Source organism: Octopus bimaculoides, chromosome Z (assembly GCF_046866305.1).
Source record: "Octopus bimaculoides isolate indiv1 chromosome Z, ASM4686630v1, whole genome shotgun sequence".
NCBI classification, from domain to species: domain Eukaryota; kingdom Metazoa; phylum Mollusca; class Cephalopoda; order Octopoda; family Octopodidae; genus Octopus; species Octopus bimaculoides.
The window spans coordinates 9,049,892-9,065,310 of NC_142944.1; the positions used below are offsets into that span (position 1 = coordinate 9,049,892).

The following is a 15,419-nucleotide window of genomic DNA, read 5'->3' on the forward strand; positions in this document are numbered from 1 at the left end:
GTATTGATTACGTAATACATGCCTTATATATGTTATACCTATATGTATATACATATGAGGGAATGCTGTAAAGTTCCTGGCCTTAAGGGTATCATGAAAAGCCTGGTTGGAGGCCCAATCTTCTGAGTTCTTTTTACAGGGCTTAGAAACTCTGAAGGAGTGTTGCAATAACTGTGTGAATCAGAGAAAGAGAAAGGGTTGAATAAAATCATAATTAGCTGATCCTCCTATATCTTCTTTTACCAAAAGCGAGGAACTTTTCAGCACTCCTCAAACTTGTACCTTCCTTTATTGGACATTAAACTCCACTTGTGAAGACCTGTTGAGGCAAGTGAAATCGAAATCGAACTAAATTCGATGGCTGGTACCCATGCTAACGTTATCTCCTTCATTGGACACGAAATTCTGCTTTCAAAGACCTGTTGAAGCAAGCGAAGGCAAAATCGTGATGGCACCTGTGCCCAGTGTAGCCTTCCTGGCACTTGTGCCAGTGGCACGTGTAAAGACATTTGACCGAGATTGTTGCCAGTGCCACTGGACTGGTTCCTGTGCAGGTGGCATGTAAAATACACCATTTTGAGCGTGGCCATTGTCAGTACCGCTTGACTGGCCTTCGTGCCAGTGGCATGTAAAAGCACCCACTACACTCTCGGAGTGGTTGGCGTTAGGAAGGGCATTCAGCTGTAGAAACTCTGCAAAATCATATTGGAGCCTAGTACAGCCATCTGGTCCACCAGTCCTCAGTCAAATCGTCCAACCCATGCTAGCATGGAAAGCAGACGTTAAACGATGATGATGGTGATGATATATATATATATATATATATATATATATATAGCTCCTCATATGTAAACATGTATGTGTGTTGGCGTGTGTGTATAGTTGCTCAGTGATACTATGCTGTTTGTTGTTGTTGTTTGTTTTTGCCAGGCCAGATTATATTTCGCCATTGGATGACTTGGCATTTGATATGTACCAAGACCCAGGAGTTGCTCAGCTCATTCGAAAACTCGAAAAAAAGAAGCAAGAAGCTGTTCTTCGTGAGTAATCAATTATTTAAATCTGTTTCGTATTATATAAATTTGGCCACATAATTAAAAAGTCTGCTTCCTAATCATGTGTTTTTTGGTTCAATCCCACTTTGTGGCACCTTAGGGAAGTGTCTTTTATTACAGTACCATGCAGCCCAAAGCCTTGTGAGTGGATTTGGTTGACAGAACTTGAAAGAAGTCTGTCGTATATGTATGTGTATATTTTTTTATTTGTTTCAGTCATTTGACTGTGGCCATGTTGGAGCACCACCTTTAGTCGAACAAATTGACTTCCAGGACTTATTTTTTGTAAGCCTATGCCAAACCACTGAGTTACAGGGATGTAAACACACCAGCATCAGTTGTCAAGCGATGTTGGGGCGACAAATACACACACACACACATATACACATATATGATGGCCTCCTTTTAGTTTCCGTCTACCAAATCCACTCGTAAGGCTTTGGTCGGCCTGAGGCTATAGCAGAAGACACTTGCCCAAAGTGCCATGCAGTGGGACTGAACCCAGAAACATGTGGTAAGCAAGCTGCTTACCCCACAGCCACTCCTGCACACACACACACACACACATATATCATCATTATCATCATTATTGTCCCTGCACATCTGCCATACTACTTTCTCTGTTAATCTTCCTGTGATTCCATAGCACTTCTTATGTGTCCAAAGCTTGCACTGGGTATGCTGTATGGAATTTCTACCTACACCTTTTCTACATATCAAAAAGGGCCATTAGTAATTTTCTTGCTCTTCTGCTTTCTAGCACTTTGGTCTTTGCTAAATTAACTCTAATGCCCGTTGATTCCAAGTTTTTACTTCCACACCTGAAATTTCTTTGCTACACACATTGCTGACCTTTACTCTACTAACAGCATCCCTGTACATGGCTTCCACACCTCTCACTAACCACTCATCTATCCCTAACTTCTGTAGTGACCACCAGATGAAGGAGTGGGAGACCCTGTCAAATGCTTTCTCCATATCGACAAATGCCAAATACAATGGTTTATTTTTGGCTGAATTCTTCTCCTGAAGTTGTGTTACCAGGAAGAAAGCATTGGTAATGCTTCTCCCTGGAACAAAATCAAAGAGCATCTTATCTTGGTTAACATTCTGCCTAATTAGTTGAGCTAATAACCCTTTCTATATAACTCCCATGACTGGGTCAGCAATTTGATACCTTTGTAATTACTTCTGCCTAAAGGTATCTCCTTTACCTTATTAGTAGTTGACTATAATACTACAACACTAGTCATTGGTTATGACCCCTTCCTGGATAACCTGATTAGTTATACAGGTGAGCAAGTCATATCCCACTATGCCAAATATTTTAAGCATCTCAGTGATAATTCCAGATGGAACAGGAGTTTTTCCTCTCTTCATATCCTTAATTACCTTACCTATCATGTAGCTGTCAACTCAGATGGCTGATTCCTCTGTTGGGTTCTCTTCCCATGTGTTCTCCACAATTAGTAACCCTTTCATAGTGACATTTACATGCCTCTTTCTTTACAGAATCCCTCACAGCAAATGTACCATCATTCATTTGAACATACTTCAACAACATCATGATTTTCTCTGATATACTATCTTGTAATCCAGAAAACTTCACATCTCAAGTCCTCACACTGCAGAACATTGGTAAACTTCTTCCTCTCTGCTTTTCCCTTGGCTAAGTATACCCACCAGCTAGCTTCCCTTCTAGCTATCTGGTATAGTTTTTTTCTACTTCCACACTACTGGTCCTTTCATACCTGTTTCTTTGTTCTTATTGCTTGTTCACTTCATTGTTCTACCATCATGTCACCTTAGGTCTGGCTGGAACTTTGCCCCAGCCACAAATTTGGGCTGTGATCCTTAGTAGGTTATCCCAAAGGAACTTCCCAAAGTTGTCTTCTATGTTATATGTTTCTATCTCCTCTTTCTTGTCAAATGCTTCAGTTAGGTTGTATCTAAATCTCTGACTATTCAAAGGACCGTTAAGCTTCCATATCTTCCTTAGTTTGTTACTTAGAGTCCTTTTAACCTAAAATAGAGGTTAGTAATGACTAACCTATGTTGTCAAGGTCTTTGCATCTAAGAGCAACTATCTATCCTGTTTGCTAGTAAAGTGCATGGCTTAGTGGTTAGGGCATTTGGCTCACGATCGTAAGGTTGTGAGTTCAATTCCCAGCGTCTTGAGCAAGACACTTTATTTCACGTTGCTCCACTCCACTCATCTGGCAAAAATGAGTAGTACCTGTATTTCAAAGGGCTGGCCTTGTTACACTCTGTGTCACGCTGAGTCTCCCTGAGAACTACGTTAAGGGTATACGTGTCTGTGGATTGCTCAGTCACTTGCACATTAATTTCACGAGCAGGCTGTTCTGTTGATCGTATCAGCTGGGACCCTCGTCGTCGTAACTGACGGAGTGCTCCTTTAAAGAACATAGTCAATTTAGCTCATGTGGCCACCAGATTGATAGGGGATCAGGTGACTGGCTGCTTTCCCGAAGTTAGTGTTGCAGATCATTAGGCAATTTGTGTCACAAAACTCCAAGAGCCTTGTTTCAGGAACCAGGATGCTGCCCGTCATGCCCATTGAAATCACCAGCCATAAAGATTAGGTCACCATCATTTATCATCAAATTAGTTTGCAAAAGAATATCATAAAACTGATCCATTTGTTTGTCTGGCAGTCGTGGTTGAGGACCATAGCCAGAAATAATAATTGCTGTTCTACTTTGTAAAACTAATCTAAGCATAAATATCCTACTACAGTATACTCTGACTATCTTGATTTCCTTAACCACCAATTTCTCAGCTAAACCTATGCCCACATCCTATACCTCGTCACTAATGCCTGCCAAGAAAACATGTGTTGTTTGCCTGTGAGAAACCTAGCTGAGACTCCTCTCCACTTTTACTCTTGACTGCTACATACATTTACACACCTCCATTCTAACATCTCAACAATCTCACTAGACTTACATTCCAATGGGTCAGAACTGATTGTGCCAACTCTAATGATGCAGATGGGGGTCGAAAGAGTGAACAAGGAAATGTGGAATGGCATTTAGCACGTGGAAAGGAGAAGATTTGCACAGGCATTTGCCAGAATGGAAGGCAGACATTAAACGATGATGATGAGGTATTTGCCAGCAGGAATAACAGTTACACAAGCAGATATTAGATGCAAATGCTCACCTAAACTACCGTTTAATCAACTCCTCAAACGTGTATGGCCAACTAGTTATAGAAATAAAGGGCTGGAATAGTGGGAGGGGAGGAAAAAAGGAAAGAGAGAGAGAGGAAGGTCGTATGTAAGTCTAGCATTACTATGATGAAGGTGGGTGGGGAGAAAGAGGGTGACGAAAGTTGGGTCTCTTCCCTTTGAATGGCAGATCAAGAAGTTAATTTTTTTTAACCAAACACTTTCAAACTTTCGACACTGGTAGAATGTGTCATATAAAATATCTTTTATTCTTAGTGTTGTTGAGAAAAGTTTATATTTTTGAAGTTATTTCGTGCTAAAGTTGTTGTATTTCGGTAATTTCAACCAATCAGACGTTTATTAAGGTGAAAACAATTACTGCTGTTGTTTGTCAACAACAACTTCCGGCGGTGTATATTTCGTTTGTCACTGTTACTCATGACATATTTCATCTCAGTTACATTTGTATGAATAAACAAATGTATCTCAAGCATGTTTACTTCATGGCACCACCACAATCGTTCGTGCATTTCTACTGCCTTTAGCTTTTTTTTTCCTGTTTTTCAGCTACTATTTTCGGAAAGACATTTTTGCCCCCCTCCCCATCTCCCTCCAATTTCTTCATTTTTCACATTTTTCCGCAACTTTAACCCTAAAATCCCAACCCTAACCCTAACACCTCAACCCTAACCCTAACCCCTTAACCCTAACCCCAAAACCCCAACCCTAACCCTAACTCTAAAACCCTATCCCTAACCCTAAAACCCTAACCCTAACTCTGATACTCGAACCCTAACCCTAACCCCCTAAAGCTAAAACCAGTACAAACGCACGAACGATGTCATAAATAACAGTGACAAACGAAATATACACCGCCGATAGTTGTTGTTGACAAACAACAGCAGTAATTTTATTCAGTTGAATACACATCATTGATTGGTTGAAATTACTGAAATATGACAACATTAACATGAAATAACTGCATAAATATAAACTTTTCTCAACATCACTAAGAGTAAAAGATGTTTTATATGACACATTCTACCAGTGGCTGAAGTTTGAAAGTGTTTAGTTACAAAAAATTAATTTCTCGATCTGCCGTTTAAAGGGAAAAGATCCATTAGGTTTCCAAAAAAGTGTACTAACCGGTAAAAATAGTTATCTAACATATTTAGGAGGAAAGAAAAAAGTCAGCAACATTTTTAGAGTTCATAATTTCGTACTCAGCAGTTACCAAATAAAAGACCAAATGAGTGGCATGTGGGATTATGAGAATGAAAATGGAAGTTAGGAATTGGAAGCAGTCAAACGAGAAACCATCAAGCTTGCAGTGAGATAATATAGGTCTTGTTTAGGGCAATAACATCCTACATTTTTCTGTACTGTTATATTCAAGTGCTTAAATATAATATAAACAAGAAAATACTTCATGAGGTGGAGTTTTGGAATAACTAAGTCACATAAATGGAATCACCAATGTTTTCGACAGGATTTTTCAGTTTCTTTTTTTTTTTGAACCACGTACTTCCAAATGATGGCAGAAAAGCCTTTTATATATATAAAAAATTTAATCTGTAATTTTTTTTCTATGTTCTGTCCCTTCTCCCCTGCACCATGACAGCCATTATCATTAATTTTTTTCCCCTTTATTCTATATTCTGAAACAAATTTTAGAAGAAAGAAAAATTTAATTTGTGTATTTTAAACGTCATCCCTACCACCACCACCACCATTACTACCAAAACAAAAACAAACAAACAAAAAAAAAAGCCAGCAACCTCCACTGAAAGGGTTTTATTTTCTGTTTTTCATTAGTTTTAGTCATTTTATTATATTCTGAAACATTTGGAATTATTTTCGTACATTAAAGGTACCTTTACTTAGTTACATAAATAATTTGCATTAAAATCCGTATCCAAAAACATAACACATGAGTGAAGGAAAAGGAAACACAAATATGAGTGAACGATGAATAAAAGAGAAAAACGAGGAAGAAAAATAAGAAGAAAGGAAAAAAAAACATCAATTCAGTATCAAATGCCTTAAATGGTCGCACACCACAAAGTTCAACAGAACCTACTAAAACAAGCCAACAAATCCAGATTTAAAAAAGTCACAGGGAAAGAGTCACAGTAATAAAGTCACAGGGGTTTTGTTCGGGGAGGTTTTGTCTGGATCCCATAAATTAATTGTGACTTTATTACCGGCGACCATAAATTAATTGTGACATTTTTTTTTTTCTGTGACTTTTTTTTCCTAGCCAAAATTGTGACCTTATTACCATGACTTTTTTCTTGGTCACCAAGCCAACATGCTCACAGTATTACTGCAAGTGTTGATGAGGCTAAGGCATTGGAATAACCAAGCACCCTCATGGGCACTTCGATAAGGCAAGATGCCAATGATGACAAGAACTTTGCTGTTAATGATCTAGCCTCTCCAAACACCTCAAACACTACAGGCCAGAAGAGATAGTTCATTCACAAATCGTGATATTTGAGGAATTCATTCTGTTAGGCTATGAAAGCAGTGATTCTCCCATTTACTGCAGCATCCAAGATATGGGAGGAAGCAAAGGAGTCCTAAATGAAGCACCTATCTCTTACCCAGGGAATAAGACCGTCTGGTCTCTTCCTATCACTTCTGGTTTATCCCACCTGCTTGAGAACTGAGGGGATATCAACCCGAGCCAGGAACAGCTTAATGATTAGGTGTGACAAGCAAAATGACCAGCATTTAGGCATCAAGACAAACCATGAAAGCCTGTGGAGTCGAGGGGTCTTCCACAGTGACATCTTAGTCCTTCACAGACATCGGTTGCTATTGAAAAAAAAAAACCCAAAAGTTTGGAATTAATATTTAAAAACCAGAGAAAAACAATTTTAAGTGAGCTGTACCCGTATTTCAAAGGGCCAGCCTTGTCACACTCTGTGAAGCAGAATCTCCTCATTGTAACTGAGTGCCATGAAATTTAATTTGGTTCTACTTAAATAAAGAAGTCCCAATATGCCCCATTGCTATGCAAAAAAAAAAAAAAAAATTCCACTCCTTACTGACTCCTTCTGACTTGGACGACAATATTTTAGCCCATCTCTTTGTGCATGTATCAGCAATGAGTGTCATTATTCGTCCACATACTGTACATCTAAAATCTCTTGGGTAAATTTTCCGTTTAACACCCGCACGGTTTTCACTTGGGTGTTAGGGTTAGGGTTTTAGGGCTAAGGTTAGGGTTAGGGTTAGGGACGGAATTCCCATCCTAACACTCTAGTAAAATTCGTGCGGGTGTTAATCTGAAAATTTACCATCTCTTGTGCGTAATACTCTGTGACTTTTCAAAAAAATGTATCAAATTCTGCAGATCGTTAGCAAGACCTGTCACTTCAAATATATCTATTTTGAGTTACACAAGGACTGTTTATGTGAATTTACAGTAGTTTTGGTAAAACTAGATTACATCCCTTTAATATCGATATGGGGACACGTCGGGACCTCTATATTAAAGTTGTACCTTAAATTTTACTTAACTGGCACTCCGTCAGTTACGATGATGATTCAATCAACGGAGCAGCCTGCTCGTGAAATTAATGTGCGAATGGCTGAACACTCCACAGAAACATGTACCCTTAACGTAATTCTCACCAGAAATAAGGTAAGTGTTCATAACAGTCGTTTTTCTCGATTGAATTTTTATGTCACAGAAAGAAATTGGCAAGATTTCTGCCTGTCCCCACAAAAAAATCCACCCTTTAAAAATTTTTTTTTTTTTTTACATGAATCCCTCATTTCGCCTACAGGGAATACGAATCTGAAAAAAAATTGGCAAAAATCGACATTTATAAATTACCGCCCCCACACCCATTTCCTTCATTTTTAACTTTTTTCCCATTTTTTTTTTTCAAAATATGCGGAAAAATATGGAGATTATGATTCTGAAACAAATTTCCCAAAATCTTTGTGAAATTTTTTTTTTAAGCATTTAAAAAAATTTTTTTTCTAAATATGCGGAAAAATAAGGACATCATGATTTGGACAAAAATTTCAAAACATTTCTGTACTTATGGCTATGGTTTTAGGGTTAGGGATTTAGAGTTTGGAATAGGGTTAGGCTTAGGATTTTAGGGTTAGTGTTGGGAAAAAAGTCAAAATTGAAGAAGTTGGTGGGGAAAAGGGAGGGGGGAAATTTCACAATGCTAATTTTTGGCAATTTTCTGGAACCTCCGTATCCGAAAACAGAAATTTTGGGCAAAACAAAATTACAGAAATAAACAAATTTGAGAGAAAATGGAGGGGGGGGGGGGGAGGGCAGAAGTCTTTCCAAGAAGTTTTACAGTTTGGCAAAAATATAAAAGAAAAGTTATGAAAACAAGACAAAAACAAAAAAGATGTCAGTAAACTATCTCTTCCAGCCTCTGGCACTTGAGACATTTACAGGGACTGGCTGCTAACTGCAAAATCCTTTTTATCGCTCGCAGCTTGCCTCACCGAGGTGTCAAGTGATGCCCATGAGGATGCTTGGTTTTTCCAATGTCTTAGCATTGCCATCGCCTGTGGTAATGCTGCGAATGTGTTGGTTTCCTGCAGTAAGTTCTATTGAACCTTGTTGTGTATGACCAGTTGAAGCACTTGGTGTTGGATTGATGTTTTTTTCTTTTGTTTTTCTCTTGGTCATCCTTCGTTTTGACTTGCAGAACTTTCATTTGGATCAGCTGGTTTTGTTCATTAATTTCCGTAAAAAAGTTTTATTTATTAACTTTTGTTTCAAAGTGGAAGATGCATGTACATGAATATGAAATGGACGTGTGTGTGTGTGTGTGTGAGAGAGAGAGAGAGTGAGTGAAGGGGTGTGTTGTGATGTATGCGTACATACATAAATACATATGCATACATCTTTTTTGTATGTTTGTGTGCGTGTATGTGAGAAAGAGAGAGAGAGTGAGTGCCACTTATACATGCAAAAAAATTCACATACATTAGAACACACACTTTCACTCTTTCTCTCTCTCACATACATACATACAAAGAGATGTATGGTTCTATATTTCGGAGATGAGGAATTATGTACATTATTTACATTTGACGGATATTTGTCCTCATCTTGTTGTTAACACGTTTCGGTTGATATACCCTCCAGCCATCATTGATTCCAGGCAATGACCTGAATAATAATAATAATAATAATAATAATAATAATAATAATAATAATAATGATAATAATAATAATAATAATAATGATAATAATAATAATAATAATAATAATAATAATAATAATAATAATAACATTGAAAAATACCTTAGGAATGAGAACCCAGGTTCGAAATTTCCCCAAGACACCTGATGAAGGCTTGAGGGTATATCAGCCAAAACATTGTGTTAACAACAAACAAGATGAGGATAAATATCCGTCAAATGTAAATAATGTACATAAAAAGATGTATGCATATGTAATCATGTATGTACATATAAATGACAATACACCCCTTCACTTACTCTCTCTCTCTCATACACACACACATGTCCATTTGATATACACACATTCATCTTTCACTTATTCCTCTCTTTCATTTTAAAACAAAAGTAAATAAATAAAATATTTTATGGAAATTAACGAACAGCAATGACATTTCTGCAAGTCAAAATGAAAGATGGCCTTTTTTTTTGTTTTTCTTTCTTTTTTTTTACTTGTTCTTTTTTTTTCCATTTTTTTATTTTTGGATATTGGATAAAACAGATATATATATATATATATATATATATATATATATATATATATAATTATATATATATATACACTGACATTTCAATCCAGAAAACCCTTTGATCTGGCTGATTAAAACCCCTTCAATTTGATTTACTAAAAACCCCTTCAATTCAGTCGACTAAAACCCATTCAATTTAGTCGACTAAAAACCCTTCAATTTAGTTGGTTAAAAACCTTCCAATATGGCTGCAGTCCAATGACAGAAACAAGTAAAAGATGAATGATAATATGCAAATTAGAATATGACCTTTGAACTTTGCTGTTGTAAACTATAAAATATAGAAAAATCGTTAGAAGTGCATCTATTGTCAAGTCAGCCAATGAAAAGTCAACCAGTGCAGAAGGATTTAAAAGACACAAAACAGAACGGAAACCCTTACATTATTCGTTAGTTTAAATACTTTTATTATCAAATACTTTTGTTCAGTCATTCAATAGAAACATATGGAGAGATGGTTCATTATAATAATTACATTAATTTAGAAATAGAAATAATGACTGTATTTATATATCATCCTTATTGATTATTTATTAACGTAACCTTCACTTTGAATAATTAAAGCAATATTTTCCATAATGGAAGGCATTACATTCTGGCTTTATGTACTGAAGGTTGACAGCAGTAATTCCATGAGAAATGTGTTTGCCATTTCTGTCAAACATTTAATATATTGCTACTATCATAGAAAAATGTAACGTTTATATAATGAGCTTAACTTTTCACTACACATCAATTAACCTGGACAAGAAGATATAACTGATTTACTTCTGGTCAGACAATCCAGAATATGGTATTGCGAGGGAGATTGATCACCAATGTTGTGGTAGGGGTATTGATTTGACAGAAGCTTTCTTAAGTCTATCAACACTGACAGTTTCCTGATTCCCTGTATGTCCAGCACCATATATTTCAGTTTCTTGTTTGAGATGATTTGTTCCGAGTGCCTGAAGTGGTTTGGTTTTAACAGTCTACCTTCCATTAGCGCCCAAGGTATTCTGTGCGAACGCCCAAGGTATTCTGTGCGAACGCTCAAGGCCAACTGGTTGAGTTGGGCACCAAATGGATTTTATAAGGTAAAAAATGGAGTGAAGTTTGGATCATCTAAGAGTCCTTGTCATGCCACAACTTCATGCATTCATGCTGATCGGTTGATTTATAGGTCAACCACATGAAACTGTGGTGGTTCACTTGTGATGCTTAACTGAATGTCTTTGCAGTTGGGGTTCAAATACCTACAATGGTAATGCAGCTGATTGGCTGGGAAAAAGAAGTTAAGGAAATTAGTTTACATTCAACTCATATGTATAATGCTGCATAATGTAAATTAGTAATATTTAGGCTTAAATCAAGGTGGTGAGATGGAAGACCATTGGCATGCTGGGTAAAACCTTTAGCAACATTTCATCCAGTTTTACGTTCTGCTGAGGTCGACTTTGCCTTCCATACTTTTGGGGTTGATAAAATAAGTACCAGTTGAGTACTGGGGTTGATGTAATCGATTATCTCCCTCCCCCAAAATTGCTGGCCTTGAGCTAAAATTTGAAACCAATATTTAGGCTTAAATACCTGGAACAAAATGTGCAAATTATATATAATTAGTGTATTTTAACATGTATAAAAACTCCTTTTATGTCAAAAATGAGGTTCAAGAAATGTGGGAGTTTCTTATATATGGATAATATAACCCCTTACAAAACCTTTTTTCCAAATTTTAAGCCCCCCCCCAAAAAAAAAAAATTAGGGGGTTCCTTATATACGTTAAAATATGGTATATGTAGTATTTCTTCTATCCATTACTTGAAACCATAAATCTCTTTGTTTGCATGTCCGGTACATATTACCAGCTTGACCCCTGGAGCAAAGATGACCACCAGAAAGCAGTAATATAAAAAGGGTTTGAAAGAATGACCATACTGCATCGTCTGTTGCACAGGTTAATGAGCAGTGTGTTCAGAACTTAGGTGGAGGGGCTCAGCTGAAAAATATATTGCAGTTTCTAACCAATGCCAGTACAGCTATGAATGAGTCTGTAACTTGTTCTGGGAGGCACGGGGTAGAAGTACAAAGGATGCATGTTCCAGGAGCTCAAAGTCGGTCCAGGAAGGAACAGTTGTTAGTAATTGGGAGTGGAAAATGTAATGATGGTATCTTCTGATAGGACCATTTGGTGGAAGTACCCGAGGACTCCACCATAACAACATTCCCTAAGAATAGTGGGCAGAGAAAATGCGTGGATCAATGGAATTTTCCATTATACTTTGTGTGATTTGCAGAGCATCTTTCAGAATCAGGCAACATTTACAGGAATCACAGGAAAACCGTTTAACCAGTAGTTGGAAATAATCAAAAAAGAATGTCTGTCTATTATTTGAAACATTGAAACCTCTTGTACATTTCATCTATTTTACAAGACACTTTCCAGATGCATAAAATATTTACAAGAACATTTACCAAAAAATTATTCAACTAATAGTTTCTAATCAAAGCTTAGACCCTTCAAAAACAAACCAAACATTGCATTTACCCTAGCTTAGGTAGAAATAGAATGGCTGAGAGAATAAAGTATTGAATCAGCAACTTAGAGTTCTTAAGTTCAAATCCGAATCAGCAACTTAGAGTTCTTAAGTTCAAATCCACAGAATATGTGTTATGTATTTTAACAATAAAAAATTTCTTTTGAATGTCTTTCGTAGGTTATTTCTTTTATATTGTGTATGTTGTGTAAGAACACAGAATACTGCATTATTTACCTTGAGTGAACCTCTCGTGAGGTTTTGTGGTACAATAATCACCTTTTGGTATTAGTACTGCTTCTGATGCTATCAATTATTTTTTAATAAGGTCGTTGGCTATTTAAAACACCTGTGCTTGAATAGACACAGAGATTATATATCACTGATGAAGGAATCACTACTCTCTCTAGCTGTGGGCATTTACCATTGACGAGGCCAAGGGAGGCTGAAATCACATGATCTGGTAGTTCTGGCAATAATATTAATACTGCTTCTGTCACTATTAATTATTCTTTAATAATCCCACAGGCTGTTTGTGACACCAGTGCCTGAATAGATACTGAGATTCTATGTATATCATTAACGGAACTGTTGTTGCTATTTCCAGCAGTTGGGTATCTACCATTGAGAAGGCCAAGGAAGGCTAGAATCATGTAATTTGGTAGTGCTGGCAACAATAATGGATGACTACCTCCCGTTACCAATATGAAGAAGAGTGTCTATATGCACCACAAAACCTTATGAGAAGTTTTGTCATGGCAACTATCACAATATTCTGTATTCTAACCCAAAATCCACTTTTATGTGGTGGGGATAAATCACTAACAATTATTTCTTGATAAGCCCATTGGCTGTTTGTGACACCATTGCTTGTTTAGGTTCTGTCATTCTGTATATATTGCTCTTATGGGACTCACTGCTGTCTTTAGTCACGGGTTCCTACCATTGACAAGGCCAAGAAAGGTTGAAATCACATGATCTGGTAGTTCCGGCAACAGTAGCAGATGATTACCTCCCGTTACTAATATAAACAAGAGCGCTTATATGCACCAGCGGTTCATACAAAAAGTTCTTTCATGATAAATATTGCAGAATTCTGTAGTCCAGCACAACATCCATTTATAAGTGGGGATAAATATTCTCTCTTTTGATATTAATACAACTTCTGTCATTACTCTTTTACTCTTTTACTTGTTTCAGTCATTTGACTGTGGCCAGGCTGGAGCACCGCCTTTAGACGAGCAAATCGACCCCAGGACTTATTCTTTGTAAGCCTAGTACTTATTCTATCGGTCTCTTTTTGCCGAATCGCTAAGTTACAGGGACGTAAACACACCAACATCAGTTGTCAAGCGATGTTGGGGGGACAAACACAGACACACAAGCACACACACACATACATAGATATATATGCATATACATATATACGACGGGCTTCTTTCAGTTTCCGTCTGCCAAGTCCACTCACAAGGCTTTGGTCGGCTCGAGGCTATAGTAGAAGACACTTGCCCAAAGTGCCACGCAGTGGGAATGAACCCGGAACCATGTAGTTGGTAAGCAAGCTACTTACCACACAGCCACTCCTACGCTTATATTATTAATTATTAATTATTAATTATTAATTATTTTTTAATAAGTTTATTGGCTATTTGTGATGCCAGTGCCTGAATGGACACTGAGATTCTATATATATTGTAGATGGAGGAATCACTGCCATCTCTAAGCACAGACATCTACCATTGACGAGGCCAAAGAAGGCTGAAATCACATCATCTGGCAGTTCTCGTGGTGATAGCAGATGATTGTCTCCTGCTAGCAATATAAACACAAGTGCTTATATGCATCACAGGTCCACATGAAAGGTTCTCTCATGATAACTATGACAGTATCCTGCTTTTTAACATAAAGTGCACTTTCAAGGGTGGGGGGATAAATATTACCTTTCTTTTTTCTTTTATTTGTTTTAGTCAATTGACTGTGGCCATGCTGGAGCACCATGTTTAGTCGAACAAATCGACTCCAGAACTTAATTCTTTGTAAGCCTAGTACTTATTCTACCAGTCTCTTTGCCGAACTGCTAAGTTTTAGGGACGTAAATACACCAACATCAGTTGCCATGTGATGTTGGGAGGGGGGGGGACAAACACAGACACACACATATACATATCTATATACGATGGGCTTCTTTCAGTTTCCATCTACCAAATCCACTCAGAAGGCTTGGTTGGCCCAAGGCTATAGTAGAAGATACTTGCCCAAGGTGCCACGCAGTGGGACTGAACCCAGAACCATGTGGTTGGTAAGCAAGCTACTTACCACACAGTCACACCTGTGACTATACCTGTTGGTATTAATATTGCTTCTAATTAATGTTGCTACTAATTATTGTCTTTTATTGCTTAAAGGAGGAAAGGGAACTCCAATTTACCTGAAAGAGGAAAGGGAGTTTCTGCAAACAATGAGACTTAACTAGAAGCATTCAAGAGTTGGGTTGGCCGTACAAAACACAGCAACAGAATATTACATTGTATCATTTCACCTTAACAGGTATTGGATCATGTGGAAATGTTGCTTGAAATTAAGATAGACTGTTAATGTTTCGACATCAATGAAAAGGGATTTTAGCGTTGTCATTTATTTAATGCTTAGAAAACCAAGTCTCTGAAATTAATGAATGGATTCCTCAATAAACTATACATGGTTCAATGATTCATGTTAAGAAAATCATGATGCAGAAAAAAAAAAAAGATATGTGCTTCAACAATTTATATTGATTTGTTAAATAACCCTAAGTTGGTTTAGCGTCGTAAAATGATGATGGTGCTGATGAGGATAGAGGTGATGGTGGTGGCAGTGATGATGTTGATGATGATGGTGATGATGATGACGATGATGATGG

General features: G+C 37.3%; 1 protein-coding gene across 3 annotated transcripts in view; it reads left to right on the top strand.

Moving 5' to 3' along the window:
- LOC106870605 (centrosomal protein of 104 kDa) overlaps positions 1-15,419 on the top strand; it is a 298,564-nt gene that overhangs the window by 101,013 nt on the left and 182,132 nt on the right. For all 3 annotated transcript variants that reach the window (XR_016244818.1, XM_052973736.2, XM_052973738.2), the window contains exon 8: positions 931-1,040. Coding sequence is in view for 2 of the 3 variants with exons in the window: in XM_052973736.2 (XP_052829696.1) it covers positions 931-1,040 (110 nt within the window). In the remaining variant the exon portion in view is untranslated. The remainder of the gene's footprint in view (positions 1-930; positions 1,041-15,419) is intronic.